Source organism: Bubalus kerabau, chromosome X (assembly GCF_029407905.1).
Source record: "Bubalus kerabau isolate K-KA32 ecotype Philippines breed swamp buffalo chromosome X, PCC_UOA_SB_1v2, whole genome shotgun sequence".
NCBI lineage: Eukaryota > Metazoa > Chordata > Mammalia > Artiodactyla > Bovidae > Bubalus > Bubalus kerabau.
Genome location: NC_073647.1, coordinates 8671020 through 8684787, shown reverse-complemented (window position 1 = coordinate 8684787; position 13768 = coordinate 8671020). Strand labels below are relative to the sequence as shown.

Sequence of the window (13768 nt, the reverse complement as noted above, 5' to 3'; positions counted from 1 at the left end):
GACACACTTCTAGGGGCTGTGCATAGATAAGATCATCTGCCTAAGGGAGAATATTAGAAATCAAATGAGTAGCAGAGACCTTATCAAAAGCGAATCTTGAATCTATTTGTGTATATCATTCATTTACGGTCTTTGGTACTTTTTTTATTAGCTAACAACTTATTTGCTGTATACTAGAATTTACCCTGGCACCTCAGTTTCTTGTGAAGTTACAGTTGAAAACTGTTGTTTTGGAGCTTACAGTAATAGAGGAGACAGGATTTACAGGCATAAAATAACTGAATAATTCAGGGTAGTATAAAATATATGGAAGTGTGGCAATATGCACTATGACTGCTCCTTGAGGGCTGTTATAGTCAGGAAGTCTTTAAGGAGAGAATGGTGGCTGAAAAATGGACAGCCTATGAGTCTGGGTTCTTAATTATAAACAACAGAAATTAAATCTCATCAATTTTTAAGCAGAAAAGGAATTTCTTAAAAAGATATTGGGACATGTGCATACCCTTAGACCCTGCAGTTTCATTCCTAAACATATACCCAGTAGACACACAACACACACCTGTGTTCACTGATGCGTCCATTTGTAATAGAACCAAACTGGAAACTCTCCCAATGTCCATAAGCAGTAGCAAAAACATGCAGTGGAGTACTGACCTAATGCAGGAAGGCTGTACATACAGAATTAGAAATGACAAACCGCAATTACGCTCAACACCGTGGGTGAATCTCAAAAGACATAATGTTGTGTAAAAGAAGCCAGATACAACAGAGCATAGTGAATGATTCCATTTACATCAGGTTGAACAACAGACAAAAGTAAACTGTGCCGTTTGTTAGAAGTCAGGTTGTTGGCTGCCCTTGGAAGGGAATTGGTAACTGGAAGGGGAAGTGAGGGAACTTTCGGGGGAGCACTTGGAATATTCTGCATCCTGACACGTGGGTTCAGTTTGTGAAAATGCTTCAAGCTGCATACTTTATGCACTTGAAATCCCTTCTGGATGTATGCTGTTTACACTTTTCTGTATGTATGTTACACATCACACATTAAAAAAAAAAACTCATGTTGTAAGAAAGGTACAGTGGATTACTCAGAATTTAAACCAAGTTTAGTGTCCCAACTCATGCCACTGAGCTGCACTGCCACCGCCAAGCATTAAGCAGCACCGTGCCCCGCTGGCTGGCCCCTGCGCATTTTCAGCTGTTACAGTGGGGGGAGGTGGGATTGGCCAGAAATTGTTTTTAAAAAAGGGCGGGGGTGTTGTAGATTTGGGGACAGCCAGAAATAGTGAAATCCCCTCCCAGGTAAACAAGTCTATTTCAGATGTTAGGAAAGGTAAAAGCCTGGGACAGAGGTTGACTAGAGCGCGGCAAATGGGTCCAGTGGAACAAGTTCAGCCGGATTGAAGGGTGTGTTCTGGGAACATGGCCTTGAGAGAAGTTGAAGGAATAGGGTGGGACAAGATTAAAGATTACTTTGAAAGTCAGGCAGAGGAATTAAATTCTAGCATGGGTGTTCTGGAGCCCGTAAAAGGCTTTGAACAAGACACTATCCTGAGAGGAAGAGGTGTTTTAAGGACTATGAATCTGACAACACCTCTAGGGGCTGCTAGGAGGCATCTGTAGTAAGTTAGGGGTGTGCTGGTGGGTTTGGAGTAGAAACTAAAGGCAGAGATTGGATTTCAGAGGGAATCGGAAGGGGAAAAAATCAATAGGACTCAACAAAGAGAATAAAGGAGAAGCCAATTCCCAAAACCTTTTGAGCCTGAGTGTCTGGACAGGGTGCTGCCTTTCCTTTCAAGCCAGTGAGGCTGAGAAGGGGGAACGAGTTTGGTGATGGACAGGGAAGCCTGGTGTGCTGCAGTCCGTGGGATCGCAAAGAGTCGGACACAACTGAGCAACTGACATCAAAACTAACATCAAAACAGCCTACTCACCTACCCAGGGGCCCAGCACATTCTGTTCTCTGACTTCACAACCCAGCACCCTGGGAGAACTGTGCTTTCAGAGGGCTTCTTCCACCCCCAGCTGCCCAGAGGCCACTTTTACTCAGTGCCTGTGACCTCAAACTCGACAGTTCCAAAACATCCATCACCAACCCCTTGAGCTTGCTCTGACTCGATGGATGTACAAATGGACTGACGTCCATCGAATCGGTGATGCCATCCAACCATCTCATCCTATGTCATTTTGATGTTAATGTAGTGACAAATACAGACAACTGCCTTTGCCTTCTGTTCCAGAGAGCCGAGTCCTCCACCCTTGATACTGATGCTTTGATACTGAGTGCTTTTTCACGTAGTTTTGTTTGCTACTCTAATTTCTTTGGAAAGAAAATGATTAACACATGGCAGGCTTTTTTGGTTGTTTCTTTTGAATGTTTTATTTTTTTTTTTTAATGAGTTTATTCAGAATCAACAAAGAATTTTTTAAAAAAATTTTTTATTTTTGGCTGTGCTGGGTCTTTTTTGCTTTGTGTGGGCTTCTCTAGTTGCAATGAGTGGGGGCCACTCTCTAGTTGTGGTGCTCGGGCTTCTCATTGTGGTGGCTTCTCTGGTTGCGGAGCACTGGTCCTAGGGCTTGCAGGCTTCTGTAATTGTGGCACACGGGCTTAGTGGTCCTGCAGCATGTGGGATCTTTCCAGACCAAGGATCAAACCCATGTCCCCTGCATTGGCAGGCAGATTCTTAGCCACTGCACCCCTAGGGAAGTCCTGAATACTTTGAATACAAGGAGAATATGTTAAAATGGGGGACTTTAAAGAGACCAAGAGAATGTGTATGGAAAGCAGGCTTCCAGCTGATCAGAATTCTGAGCTGCAGTTCTCAACACCACTGCAGGGTAGCCTTGGATCAGTGATGGTAGCTCCATTCCAGATTGTTCTGAGAAAAGAATGGCTGTAAAACCTACTTAGGCCTCACAGGTCTTTTGGAGCCTGTAGCCAGTACATTTAGGCATTGTCAGTGACCATGAGCTTAGGCATATCAGATTCAGGCTTGGCGAGGCAGCTTGGTCTCCAGAGCATGACGCGGGCTTTGTGTACAGCTTGAAAGCTGTTGCTGAGGCACGCCTTCTTGGTATTCCTCTCGGGACTCGATTCTCTATAGTCTAGAGCGTGTCCCCACTTGTAGGTGACGCTGGCATGCTTGGGTATCATTCAAGGCTGTACAGCTATCTCAACAGGAAACAGTGCACCCCTTGGTGAGGCAGTGAAGAAAATCCTTAGATGGTGGTCCATTATTTATGCTGCTGGTGTGTTTTCTGGCATATCCGTGTTTTGAGTCCTTGGGCTCTTCAATGTAATAGGTGATGTCCCCCATTTAACCTAGTGTAGAAGATCAGAGTCAAGGTAGCTGAAAATCCCCAAAGCTTTTCTGTCCCTGAAAGGTTTCTCTGCTAAAAAAAAAAAGGGGTAGCAGGTTGAGAATGGAGGAAGGGACTTTGAGTCCACGTCAAAAGATGAATTAGGCTTTCTAATCGATTGGGTTTTAAAATGAAACTGAAATGATAAACGTTGTGTTTATAAAAATTAACTTTTTGCTTGTGGATCTAACAACCTTTGCAATACTCTTCCTTTGATCACGTGATACACATGCTTAGACCTGGCCCACATTTTTACATCAGAATAAAAGGGTTTGCCAAGACTTCTCAGTGTCATAGGTCATGTAGTTTGGCAGGATTTAAAGCACCAAGATCGCAGAAATCAGAGCTATCATTATTTTTATAGAGAAGGTTCCACCAGCTGGTTTGAGAAAACACTCCTTCCACATTTCCCCATCACCTCATTTACCTAAAAAAAACAAACAAAAGTCTTAATAAGTAATAATTGTCTAAAACTAGCAAGGCACAGAGTGTGGAAATGATTATTAGGTTGAACTTTAGGGATGGATAGAGCTTACTTTTATTTTATATATGTTTTTGTAGTCCAATTTAAAAATCTTATTGTTTTTAATCTAGGCGCTGTCTCGTCTTATGCATTGGAACTTAATTTGACAGATTCATCAAACGGCACTTGCCTTTATGCAAAATGGCAGATGAATTTCACAATACGCTATGAGACCACAGACAAGCATAATGTAAGTGTTTTTATTTTTCTTTGGGTTTTATAGTAGGAGTTTAGTTATATTCTCTTTTTTTAATCCTTTGCATTCATTTATACAAATTTAATTTCATGTTAACTGACACCATGTACATTTTGTGGAGCTATTTTATTTAGCATGTACACTTGAAGGTATTCTATTTAGTTTTGGAGTGAATTTTTTTATTTATTTAGGAATGAATATTTTAATTCATCAGTTCTTTGGAGGTTTTTTGGAATTAGTTAAGAGAAAATGATCTGAAGACTATGGTGTTTCAGGTTTATTTCTATAATTTTTAACATGTACTAACATCGAAGCTTTTTTAAATAGCTTGCTATTAAAGTCACCTTTGGGTGGAGGTGGATTTATCCTCTCAATCCTTTTTGCCTTATTTCTTTTCGTTGAGATCCTGCCTGCTTACAGCCTGATACATATTTTTTTAAAGTCAATAGCTGAACTTAAGACTGGTTTTCCTTTTGTTTTTAGACATTCGTGAATTTGTCCAGAGGGACTGGTGTGTAGTTAAAGAATCGGAAACCCGTCAGCATAGATGGGCCAGGCTGGCTAGTGGGGTGTGATGTCAACTTCATACTGGCACTCACGGTGGAAATGCTTGTTCTCATTGCTGCCTGTTTGGGACTAAGCCCCACGTGTCTTTTTCTTTTAGAAAACTGTACCCATTTCAGACCTTGGTGCTGCAACCTACAATGGAAGCTTTTGTGGGGACGACCAGAATGGTCCTAAAATAGCGGTGCAGTTTGGGTCCGGTTTTTCCTGGATTGTGAATTTTACAAAAGAGGCATCATCTCCATCTACTTATTTAGTCGACACCATCTCATTTTCCTACAACACTAATGATAACAAAACATTTCCTGATGCGAAGGAAAAAGGTAACCTTAAGAATTGGATTGTGTTTGTGTTCTCTTGCTCTTCATTAATAATGAACAATGTAAATAATTTAAAAGCCGTGCTTATGCATGTCTGTCTCCCTAATTGGAATGGAAATGCCATGTCTTTGGGTTTTCTTGCACAGCATAGTATTTGATACAGTGAGGATGTTTGATGTCATTGCCTGATGCTTTACTGTGTACCATGTAGTACTCTAAGTATGTTGCCAGCAGCATCTCACTTTTAAGCCTTAACAGCAACCCTGGGAAGTAGATTTTATCTCAGCTTTACAGGCCTGATGAGATTCGATATCTTTCCCAAAGGTCACACAGGCTAGTAAGTGGTAAACTGGTGTTTGAACCAAAGTCTGTTGAACTTATGTGTCCCTGGCACATGACTACTGTTATTTACTTCATTCAATAGTGGGCAGTCAGTAAGTGTTGAATGAATGAGAAAATCCTTTACTGAGAACTATTTTAAATGGTACAAGTTTAGTAACCTGAGACCAGCAGAAAAACTTCATCTTCAAATCTTGTTACTGCTTATATAGGATTTTGACTGAAAAGTAAAAAACGTAAGGGAAAAAAGTTGTTAAAAAAAAAAAGGTAAGATGACTAAAGTCAACATTTGCTGCTATTTTGAGACAATTTTAGGTCAAAATGAACTTGGGAAGGCATTGGGAATTAGGCCATTCTGGTAACTCCAGAATAACTGGAGTTGGGTAGCCTTTCCCTTCTCCAGGGGATCTTCCCAACCCCAGGGATCGAACCCAGGTCTCCTGCGTTGCAGGCGTATTCTTTACCAGCTGAGCGACCAGGGAAGCCCAAGAATACTGGAGTGGGTAGCCTTTCTCTTCTCCATTGGAGCTTCCTGACCCAGGAATCGAACTTGAGGTCTCCTGCATTACAGGTGGATTCTTTACCAACTGAGCTATCGGAAAGCCGCTCTGGTAACTTACTAGAAGTGAAATGTGTATTAAAATATTTAGAAGGCATGGATAATGGAGATTTCAGTCTTGTTAGGGACATAATTTTCTCCTTTCTTTGCCTTCCACTGAGATTGGGGTATTAACATGGTGTTCCTAGTAGCTTAGCATTTCTCACAGATAGTATTTCATCCTGACCCCAGAAACACAAGTAGATGGGCTTCAGTTGCCTGGTCTGGGGGATGAGTAATTCATTTGGATTTATGGAGTATCAAAAGATTATATTTTTAAAGACCCAGAAGTGAGTGAGCTCATGTAAAACATGGGCAGTATCACTAACTGAGACTCAGAAATCAAATGCTAGTTGTTTTTTTTTACTGATCTCTTAGTTTGAGAGGATAACTAAAGCAAGTTTGTTATTGGATATCTTGTATATTTAGCTTTCTGCTGTATATTGTCTTTCAGAACTAGGATTAGGATTTGCCCCTAACTTTCAAGGAGCTTAAGAACTAGTTGGAGAGACAGAGTGAATGAAGTTGTTTTCCCAAGTATACATGGAAAAATTGGAAAGAACATTGAGATCTGTGTGGTTTTGTTATTGTTTGTGTTTTTGGGGTGGAGGGTTCATAAATCTTTTCTGACAATGTGAGGAAAGCTCTAGACTCTCTTTCTCAAGGTACAGAGTGAACTTTACCTATGGTACATAGTCCTTGAGCTAATCAGTGGATCCCTGTGGACAAGAGGGCCTGATGACAAGCAGAGGACGTCATGCATTGGAGGAGTGAGAAAGCTTGGTGTAGAGGAGGAGGGCCTGAGCTGAAACTTCGCCTAATGGTAGATTTTGAGTAAGCGGAGAATTCTGAGCAGAGTATTTCCAGCAGGGGGAAGCACAGTATGTGCTGGAGTGTTTGGAGAGCTGCCCAGTTAAATAGAGGCTGTACATAGTAGAAGGAAAATCATGTTGGCCAGGTGCAGTGAGTCTAAATTAATAGGGGGCTTTGGAAGCCAAGGAACTGCTTTTAGCTTGATGGGGTAGGCACTGGGGAACCATTTTAGATTTTTAAGCAGGAGAATGATGTAACAAAAGTAAGAGACAGTAGTTTATAAAGAATGTTCTGCAGGATTAATCTCACTCGGGAAGTGAGACTACAGGCAGAGATGCTAGCTTAAGAGACTGTTACAGAGCTCAACAGATGATGTAATAAGTACCTGGACCAAGGTGGGGTGGCAGTAAAAGCTGCTGCTGCTGCTGCTAAGTCACTTCAGTCGTGTCTGACTCTGTGCAACCCCATAGACGGCAGCCCACCAGGCTCCCCTGTCCCTGGGATTCTCCAGGCAAGAACACTGGAGTGGGTTGTCATTTCCTTCTCCAATGCATGAAAGTGAAAAGTGAAAGTGAAGTCGCTCAGTCGTGTCCGACTCTTAGCGACCCCATGGACTGCAGCCTACCAGGCGCCTCCATCCATGGGATTTTCCAGGCAAGAGTACTGGAGTGGGGTGCCATTGCCCTCTCCGGCAGTAAAAGCAGATGGGGGTTAATCTGACAGATTTAATGGGAAGACTGTGGACTTTGAAACGTTAACACCTATCTCTCTCCCTATTTATTTATTTATTTATTTTTGGCCGTGGGCCTCCCAGGTGGCTCAAATGGTAAAGAATCCTCCTGCCAAGTGGGAGACATGGGTTCAAGCCTTGAATCAGGAAGATCCCCTGGAGAAGAGAATGGTTACCCACTCCTATATTCTTGCCTGGGAAATCCCATGGACAGAAGAGCCTGGCGGGACACAGTCCATGAGGTCGCAAAGAGTGGGACATGACTGAGCTACTAAACAGCATCAACAACATTTTTTTGGCTGTACTGAAAATATTTGAAACTATTTGAGATTTTAAATGACTCCCTTAAACAAACTGTTGATAGTTTTTTGAAATAATTTAGCATCCTATTTTTAGGCATCTGGTAATTGAAGTGACTTTGAAGTTGTTTATTGTTTTTGGCTGTGCCACAGTTTCTCGGAGTTTAGTTCCCCAACCAGCAATTAAACCCGCATCCTTGGCAGTGAAAGACCGGAGTCCTAACCACAGGACTGCCAGGGAATTACCTCCTGCTGTTTCCTTTAAATTTTTCTTTTTCGTGATTAAAATACAGTGTACTCTGCTCAGTGTTATGTGCCAACTTGGATGGGAGGTTGCGGGGAGAATGTGCTTTGCCGCCCAGTCGTGTCTGACTCTCTGCGACCCCATGGACTGTAACCCGCAAGGCTCCTCTGTCCATGGGGCTTCTCCAGGCAAGAATACTGGAGTGGGTTGCCACGCTTTCCTCCAGGGATCCTCCCAGCCCAGGGATCGAACCCAGGTCTCCCTCCCTCATTGCAGGCAGATTCTGTACCGTCTAAGCCACGATGTATATGTATGGCTAAGTCCCTTCACTTAATTGGCTATACCCCAATACAAAATGTATTTGGTGTTAAATAAATGAAAAATTTTTAAAGATTACAGTGTAGAAATAGAAAAATACAGGAAATAACAGAACCACACATAAACCCATTACCAAGAACTAATGCCGTTTAGAGGTTTCCTTTGTACCCACTCCTCAGAGCCATTTTCCTCCCTGCCTCCCAAGAGGGGATCACTCTTGGAAGTTAGGAGTGTAGCCTTCCTGTCTATATGTTTGTATTTGACTAATATATATGTCAATATATGTTCAGACACAATGCATCATTTAAAAAATGACAGTTTTATAACATAACTCCGGTGTGTCTACGACTTCTTTTTGCACTCATTTGTTTTTTGAGGTCTGTCTATGTACAGCCAGTTCAGACATCTGTTCACTTAGTTAACAGTGAAAAATGGTTTTGGAGGAAACTGTTCTGGTTCATTGGTTTAATTTTTTTTCCCTTTGGCATTTCACTATAGGCATTATAATAACTGCACAGAAAGGTGGTAACTTGTTGCTTTCATATTCTGAGATTTTCCTAAATGGAATAGTCTCTAAATTCTATCCAGGAAGAGGTTTCAAAAACTCATTTTAGATACTTTCACTTTCTTTGGGATTGTAGCACAAAAATAATCCTTGATTATTCCATCTCTCTTGTTTGTGTTGTCGCTAAGTCATGTTGCTTCTACCTTAGATATGTGTTTGCGATTTGCCTCTCTGTTCTCTTCTTGGGCTTCCCTGGTGGCTCCGTGTGGTAATGAACCCGCCTGCCAGTGCAGGAGATGTGGGTTCAATCCCTGGGTCGGGAAGATCCCCTGGAGGAGGAAATGGCAACCCAGTCCAGAATTCTTGGCTGGGAAATCCCATGGACAGAAGGAACTGGCAGGCTACAGTCCATGGAGTCACAAAGAGTCAGCCATGACTGAGCGCGCACGCATGCTCTCTTCTTACTGCCCCTCACTGTCTTGGTTTAGGCAACTCCTCCTCATCTCCCCTGCTTTTTTATACTTTTATTTCTTTCTTTATTTTTGTGCTGGATCTTTGTTGCTTTCAGGCTTTCCTCTAGTTGTGGTGACCAGTTGCTTCTCTCTAGTTGTGGTGTGCGGCCTTCTCATTGAGGTGGTTTCTTGTTGTGGAGCATGGACCATAGGACACATGGGCTTCAGTAGTTGGAGCACGTGGGCTCTGGAGCACAGGCTCGATAACTGTGGGCTTAGTTGCTCTGCGGCATATGGGATCTTCCCAGATCAGGGATCAAGTCCATGTCTGCTGCATCGGCAGGCGGGTTCTTTACCGCTGAGCCACCAGGGAAGCCCTCATCTTGCCTCTTAACCAGGCCATTAGCCTACTAGCTAGTTTACCTCTTTAATGACTTTGCTTAAAAAGTTTTCTGCTCTGCCTGACCTCTACAGTTTTGCTGTCTTCCTTAAATGACACGTTTGTTATTTCCAGCTTTAAAAACTGAAACTTAGCTTCTATTGCTAACAAAACAATGCCCAACCTGTCCTTAGGTCATAGAATATGCTGCAAAGTGTGACCACCTGCAACTTATCTTTGCTTCCTAATTCCATCACCCCTTTCCTCTTAACCCCTTGTGTTTCAGCCACAGTGAATTTGTCAGTCCCTGAACAGACCTTGTCTGTTGTCACTTCAGGACTGGGGTGGGGCAGGCACACAGAAAAGGTGAAACTCTTATGTATTTATATGATCACTTTCCTCCTACCTTCTTGGAAATAGCTGTTGTTAAATCTTGTCTTACAGGGGTTTTTACTGTTAATAACCGTGTGGCACTCAAGATTCCATTGAATGACATCTTTAGATGCAATAGTTTGTCAACCTTAGAAAACCATGACGTTGTCCAGCACTATTGGGATGTTCATGTACAAGCTTTTGTCCAGAATGGCACAGTGAGCACAACAGGTGAGACATTTCTGTACTTGGGTCCTGACTTAAGATGAGAATATACCAAGGAGCTTTAGTTGAAGTACCATCTGAAGCATTTATATGTTAAGACCCACAGCTACATTGCACTGTAAAGTTTTTATAAATAACAGCAATCCTTATTCTGGTAGAACTTGCACTTACAGGTTTCTGATGGACATGTGGCGGAATGATCTTCTGAAATACCTACCTCTAGTGCTCTCCATGGATAAAACCTAATCTTGGTTGGAACAAATCCTCAAATAGCATTTGATCCTCAGCTTTTAAGCTTTTGAAGATCCCAGACAAAAGCTGAGAAATTGGATTTCTGTGTTCTAATCTTGACTTTTATAAATTGATTTGGTAACTTTTATATGACTTTATTGGACATACATTAATTTCTCAGCCACCAGTTCTGGAAAACGACCAACACTTCCTGAGAAGAGGTTGAAATGCCTATGATTTGCTGTAGGGGCAACACAGAGAAAAGGTTCATTTGTATTTAAATCCTTCAGTAATTTTTAAACTTTTTTTTAGTTAAAAACACTTTTTTTAATGTAGGGGTGAACTGTTTTCAAACTTAAATCTCTGATTTTCATCTCAGAAGCAGGTGATAATTTGGGGGGAACAAAGTGTATAAAAAGGTGAGTGTGTGGCCACATGTGAGTAGATAAAGCATTTGTATGTGTCTGGAGTCCATCTGCTGTGTCATAACTTTTTTAAGATTGTCTGCATATGAAGCAGCAGTTTGAGGACCTCTGCCTCATTTAGTTTAAAATGCTAATAATACTTTCAAGACATTCCTTATCCCAAATATAATCCTTTTGGACTTCTGTTTTGAGAAATATGCTGCTCTTCCCTGACCTTATGAATTAAACAGTTTATTTTGTCCTTGTATGTCTTAGAGTTTTTGTGTGATAAAGATAAAACTGTAACCACTGCCGTGCCCATCGTTCCCACCACGGTGCCATCTCCAACAAAACCAGTGGTCGGATCCTATTCAGTTGTAAATAGCAATGGTACCTGTCTTCTGGCTACCATGGGGCTGCAGCTGAACATTACTCAGGATAAGGTATAGTTGCCTGTTTTTATTAATACGTTCTTTTCTGTATCTCCTTTCCAATGTAGTGGGTCCAGCCTTCAGCCCAAGAGTAGTGTAATAGACTGATGCAGTTTTAAATACTGATCTGATGTTGTCTTGTAGAGTTGTAACTACTTTGAGTTAATACAGCCATAAAGAGTTAATGTCACTGTCAAAGGATTGTCTTGGCCAGCAGGAAACCTATTAGTTTAAGGAACTCTTTGGGGTGTAGATTCTTTTCCCGTCAGCAGGTCACAATATGAGCAGGTTTTTTTTTTTTTTTTTTTTTTTAAGAGTAGTCTTTTTTAAAATTTTTATTTATTTTTACTTATTCTTCTCTGTGCTGGGTCTTCATCGCTTTGGGTGCGCTTTCTCTAGTTGCGGTGAGTGGGGGCTACTCATCGTTCCTGTGCACAGGCTTCTCAGTGTGGTGGCTTCTCTGTTGTGGAGCACGGGCTCTAGGCACGTGGGCCTCAGTAGTTGCTACTCTCCAGCTCTAGAGCTTGGGCTCAGTGGTTGTGGCGCATGGGCTTATTTGCTCTGTGGCATGTGGGATCTTCCTGGACCAGGGATGGAACCTGAGTCCCCTGCATTGGCAAGCAGATTCTTATTCACTGTACCACGAGGGAAGTCCAAGCAGTTGATCTTTGTTTCAGTTAGTTTAAAGTACAACTCCTTCACACTTTTATGTGAGGGCTTCCCTGGTGGCTCAGATGGTAAAAAAATCTGCCTGCAGTGCAGGAGACCCTGGCTTGATCCCTGGGTCAGGAAGATCCCCTGGAGAAGGGAATAGCAACCCATTCCAGTATTCTTGCCTAGAGAATTCTGTGGTCAGACCATGGGGTTGCAAAGAGTTGGACACAACTGAGCAACTAACACTGTAAACTTGGAACAGTGCAACTGTTTCTCCAGCTGTTTGATGATTTGAATGGTATAGGTAGGTAAATACAGAAAGGAGTACCTGATGGCACTTCTGCTTGCAAAGCTCTATTGGGCCTACAGAGGGCGTTCTGGCAAACCGATCCCATTTCCAGTGTCTTAGGACTTAAACAAGCTAGACAGATGGCTCTTGTGCGCCATAAAAAATGTCTTTTCATTTGGCTCATTGTTTGAGGAAGCTTCCCTCTTGTCTTCCTTCTTTTTTTAAAGTCTGCTGAGTTACAGCTTGAGGGGCTTGTGCCAGCTTTGAAAGCAAGACATCATACATTTAAGTATCCAGGAGACAAAAGGCGTTTTTGTTCTCCATGAACTTGATCTTGTTGGAGTATAAGGTTTTGCTATAGATTTTTATGGTTAATCTATGCCTCTCTCCCCTCCTCTTCCCATAAAGGTTGCTTCAGTTTTTAATATCAATCCCAACACAACCAACGCTACTGGCAGCTGCCAACCTCAGACTGCTCTGCTCAGGCTGAGCAGCAGCAACATCAAGTATCTCGACTTTGTCTTTGCTGTGGTGAGTAACTGGTTCATCAAGAATTAGGATCGTTCTCTCAGAAACACATCTGAAAGTCTCTGTGTGAATGAGTGTGTTATGTTTATGTGTTGAGGGGGATAATTATCTCTATTTTCCATTTCAACACTACTTAATTATACAGTGTAGTCCATTGATTCCTGTTAATCCTGCAGGGTCACTTCCATGTTCTGTGGACTGGGCTCATTCTCCTCTTCTGCTGTTATATAGACCTTAGGGTAGGAGTAAAAATTAACCCATATCAAAAAAAATCTAATTTGTCCAAATAGATATATGTAATAATAAAGTCTATTTATAAAAGACAAAGTACTTTCCATAGTTTTTTTTCCATTATTTGTTAGAAAATTCTCCTGTTTATCTATTATAATATTTAGGCTTTTTCAGGGTTCTACTACTTGTCAGAGTATCAGTAATAATGATAGCTAACGCTTACTGAGTACTCAGTGAGTCCAAGGCTCTGCATGTACTACGTCAGGATAGTTTATAATGGTGGCATCCAGGTTTTCTTTGTTCATGGTCCTATCAAAGGCTGGACCCTAAACAGAAGTTTTCGTGCATGTTCTTCTTCTAGCTAGCATAAGTTAATCGTTGGGGACCTTTATTTCCACCTTCTCAGAAGCAGTTGTTATCCTCATAATTTTTTGAAGGGTGTGTGTGTGTGCATGCATGTGCCTGCACAGGTTACAACAAATTGGAATGGGGAAGTGGGGCTAGCTACCCATGAGGGAACCTGTTGACCCACCAAAAGTTAATATATAAGTGGCTAAAAACAGTTGTGCTTTTAAATCAGATTACTCATATCTAGGGATGGGGAAATAGCTTCAACATCTGATATATGAGAAGTTAGGTATGCCTTTGTTTCTTGTCTAAACTTCGTATTTTGAGTATAAAGCCTTTTTCCTCTATGGAAAATAAGCAGAGTAATTAATGATTATGTTTTAGAAAGATTTATAAAAATCTTTTTCCAATATGT

General features: G+C 41.6%; 1 protein-coding gene across 6 annotated transcripts in view; it reads left to right on the top strand.

Annotated features, from left to right (window-relative positions):
- LAMP2 (lysosomal associated membrane protein 2) overlaps positions 1-13768 on the top strand; it is a 36351-nt gene that overhangs the window by 6234 nt on the left and 16349 nt on the right. For 3 of the 6 annotated variants that reach the window (XM_055565195.1, XM_055565196.1, XM_055565197.1), the window contains exons 2-6: positions 3955-4073; positions 4744-4966; positions 10061-10243; positions 11149-11315; positions 12655-12777. In XM_055565195.1, coding sequence (XP_055421170.1) covers positions 3955-4073; positions 4744-4966; positions 10061-10243; positions 11149-11315; positions 12655-12777 — 815 coding nt within the window. The remainder of the gene's footprint in view (positions 1-3954; positions 4074-4743; positions 4967-10060; positions 10244-11148; positions 11316-12654; positions 12778-13768) is intronic. The other 3 variants (XM_055565198.1, XM_055565199.1, XM_055565200.1) reach the window with 1 other exon arrangement.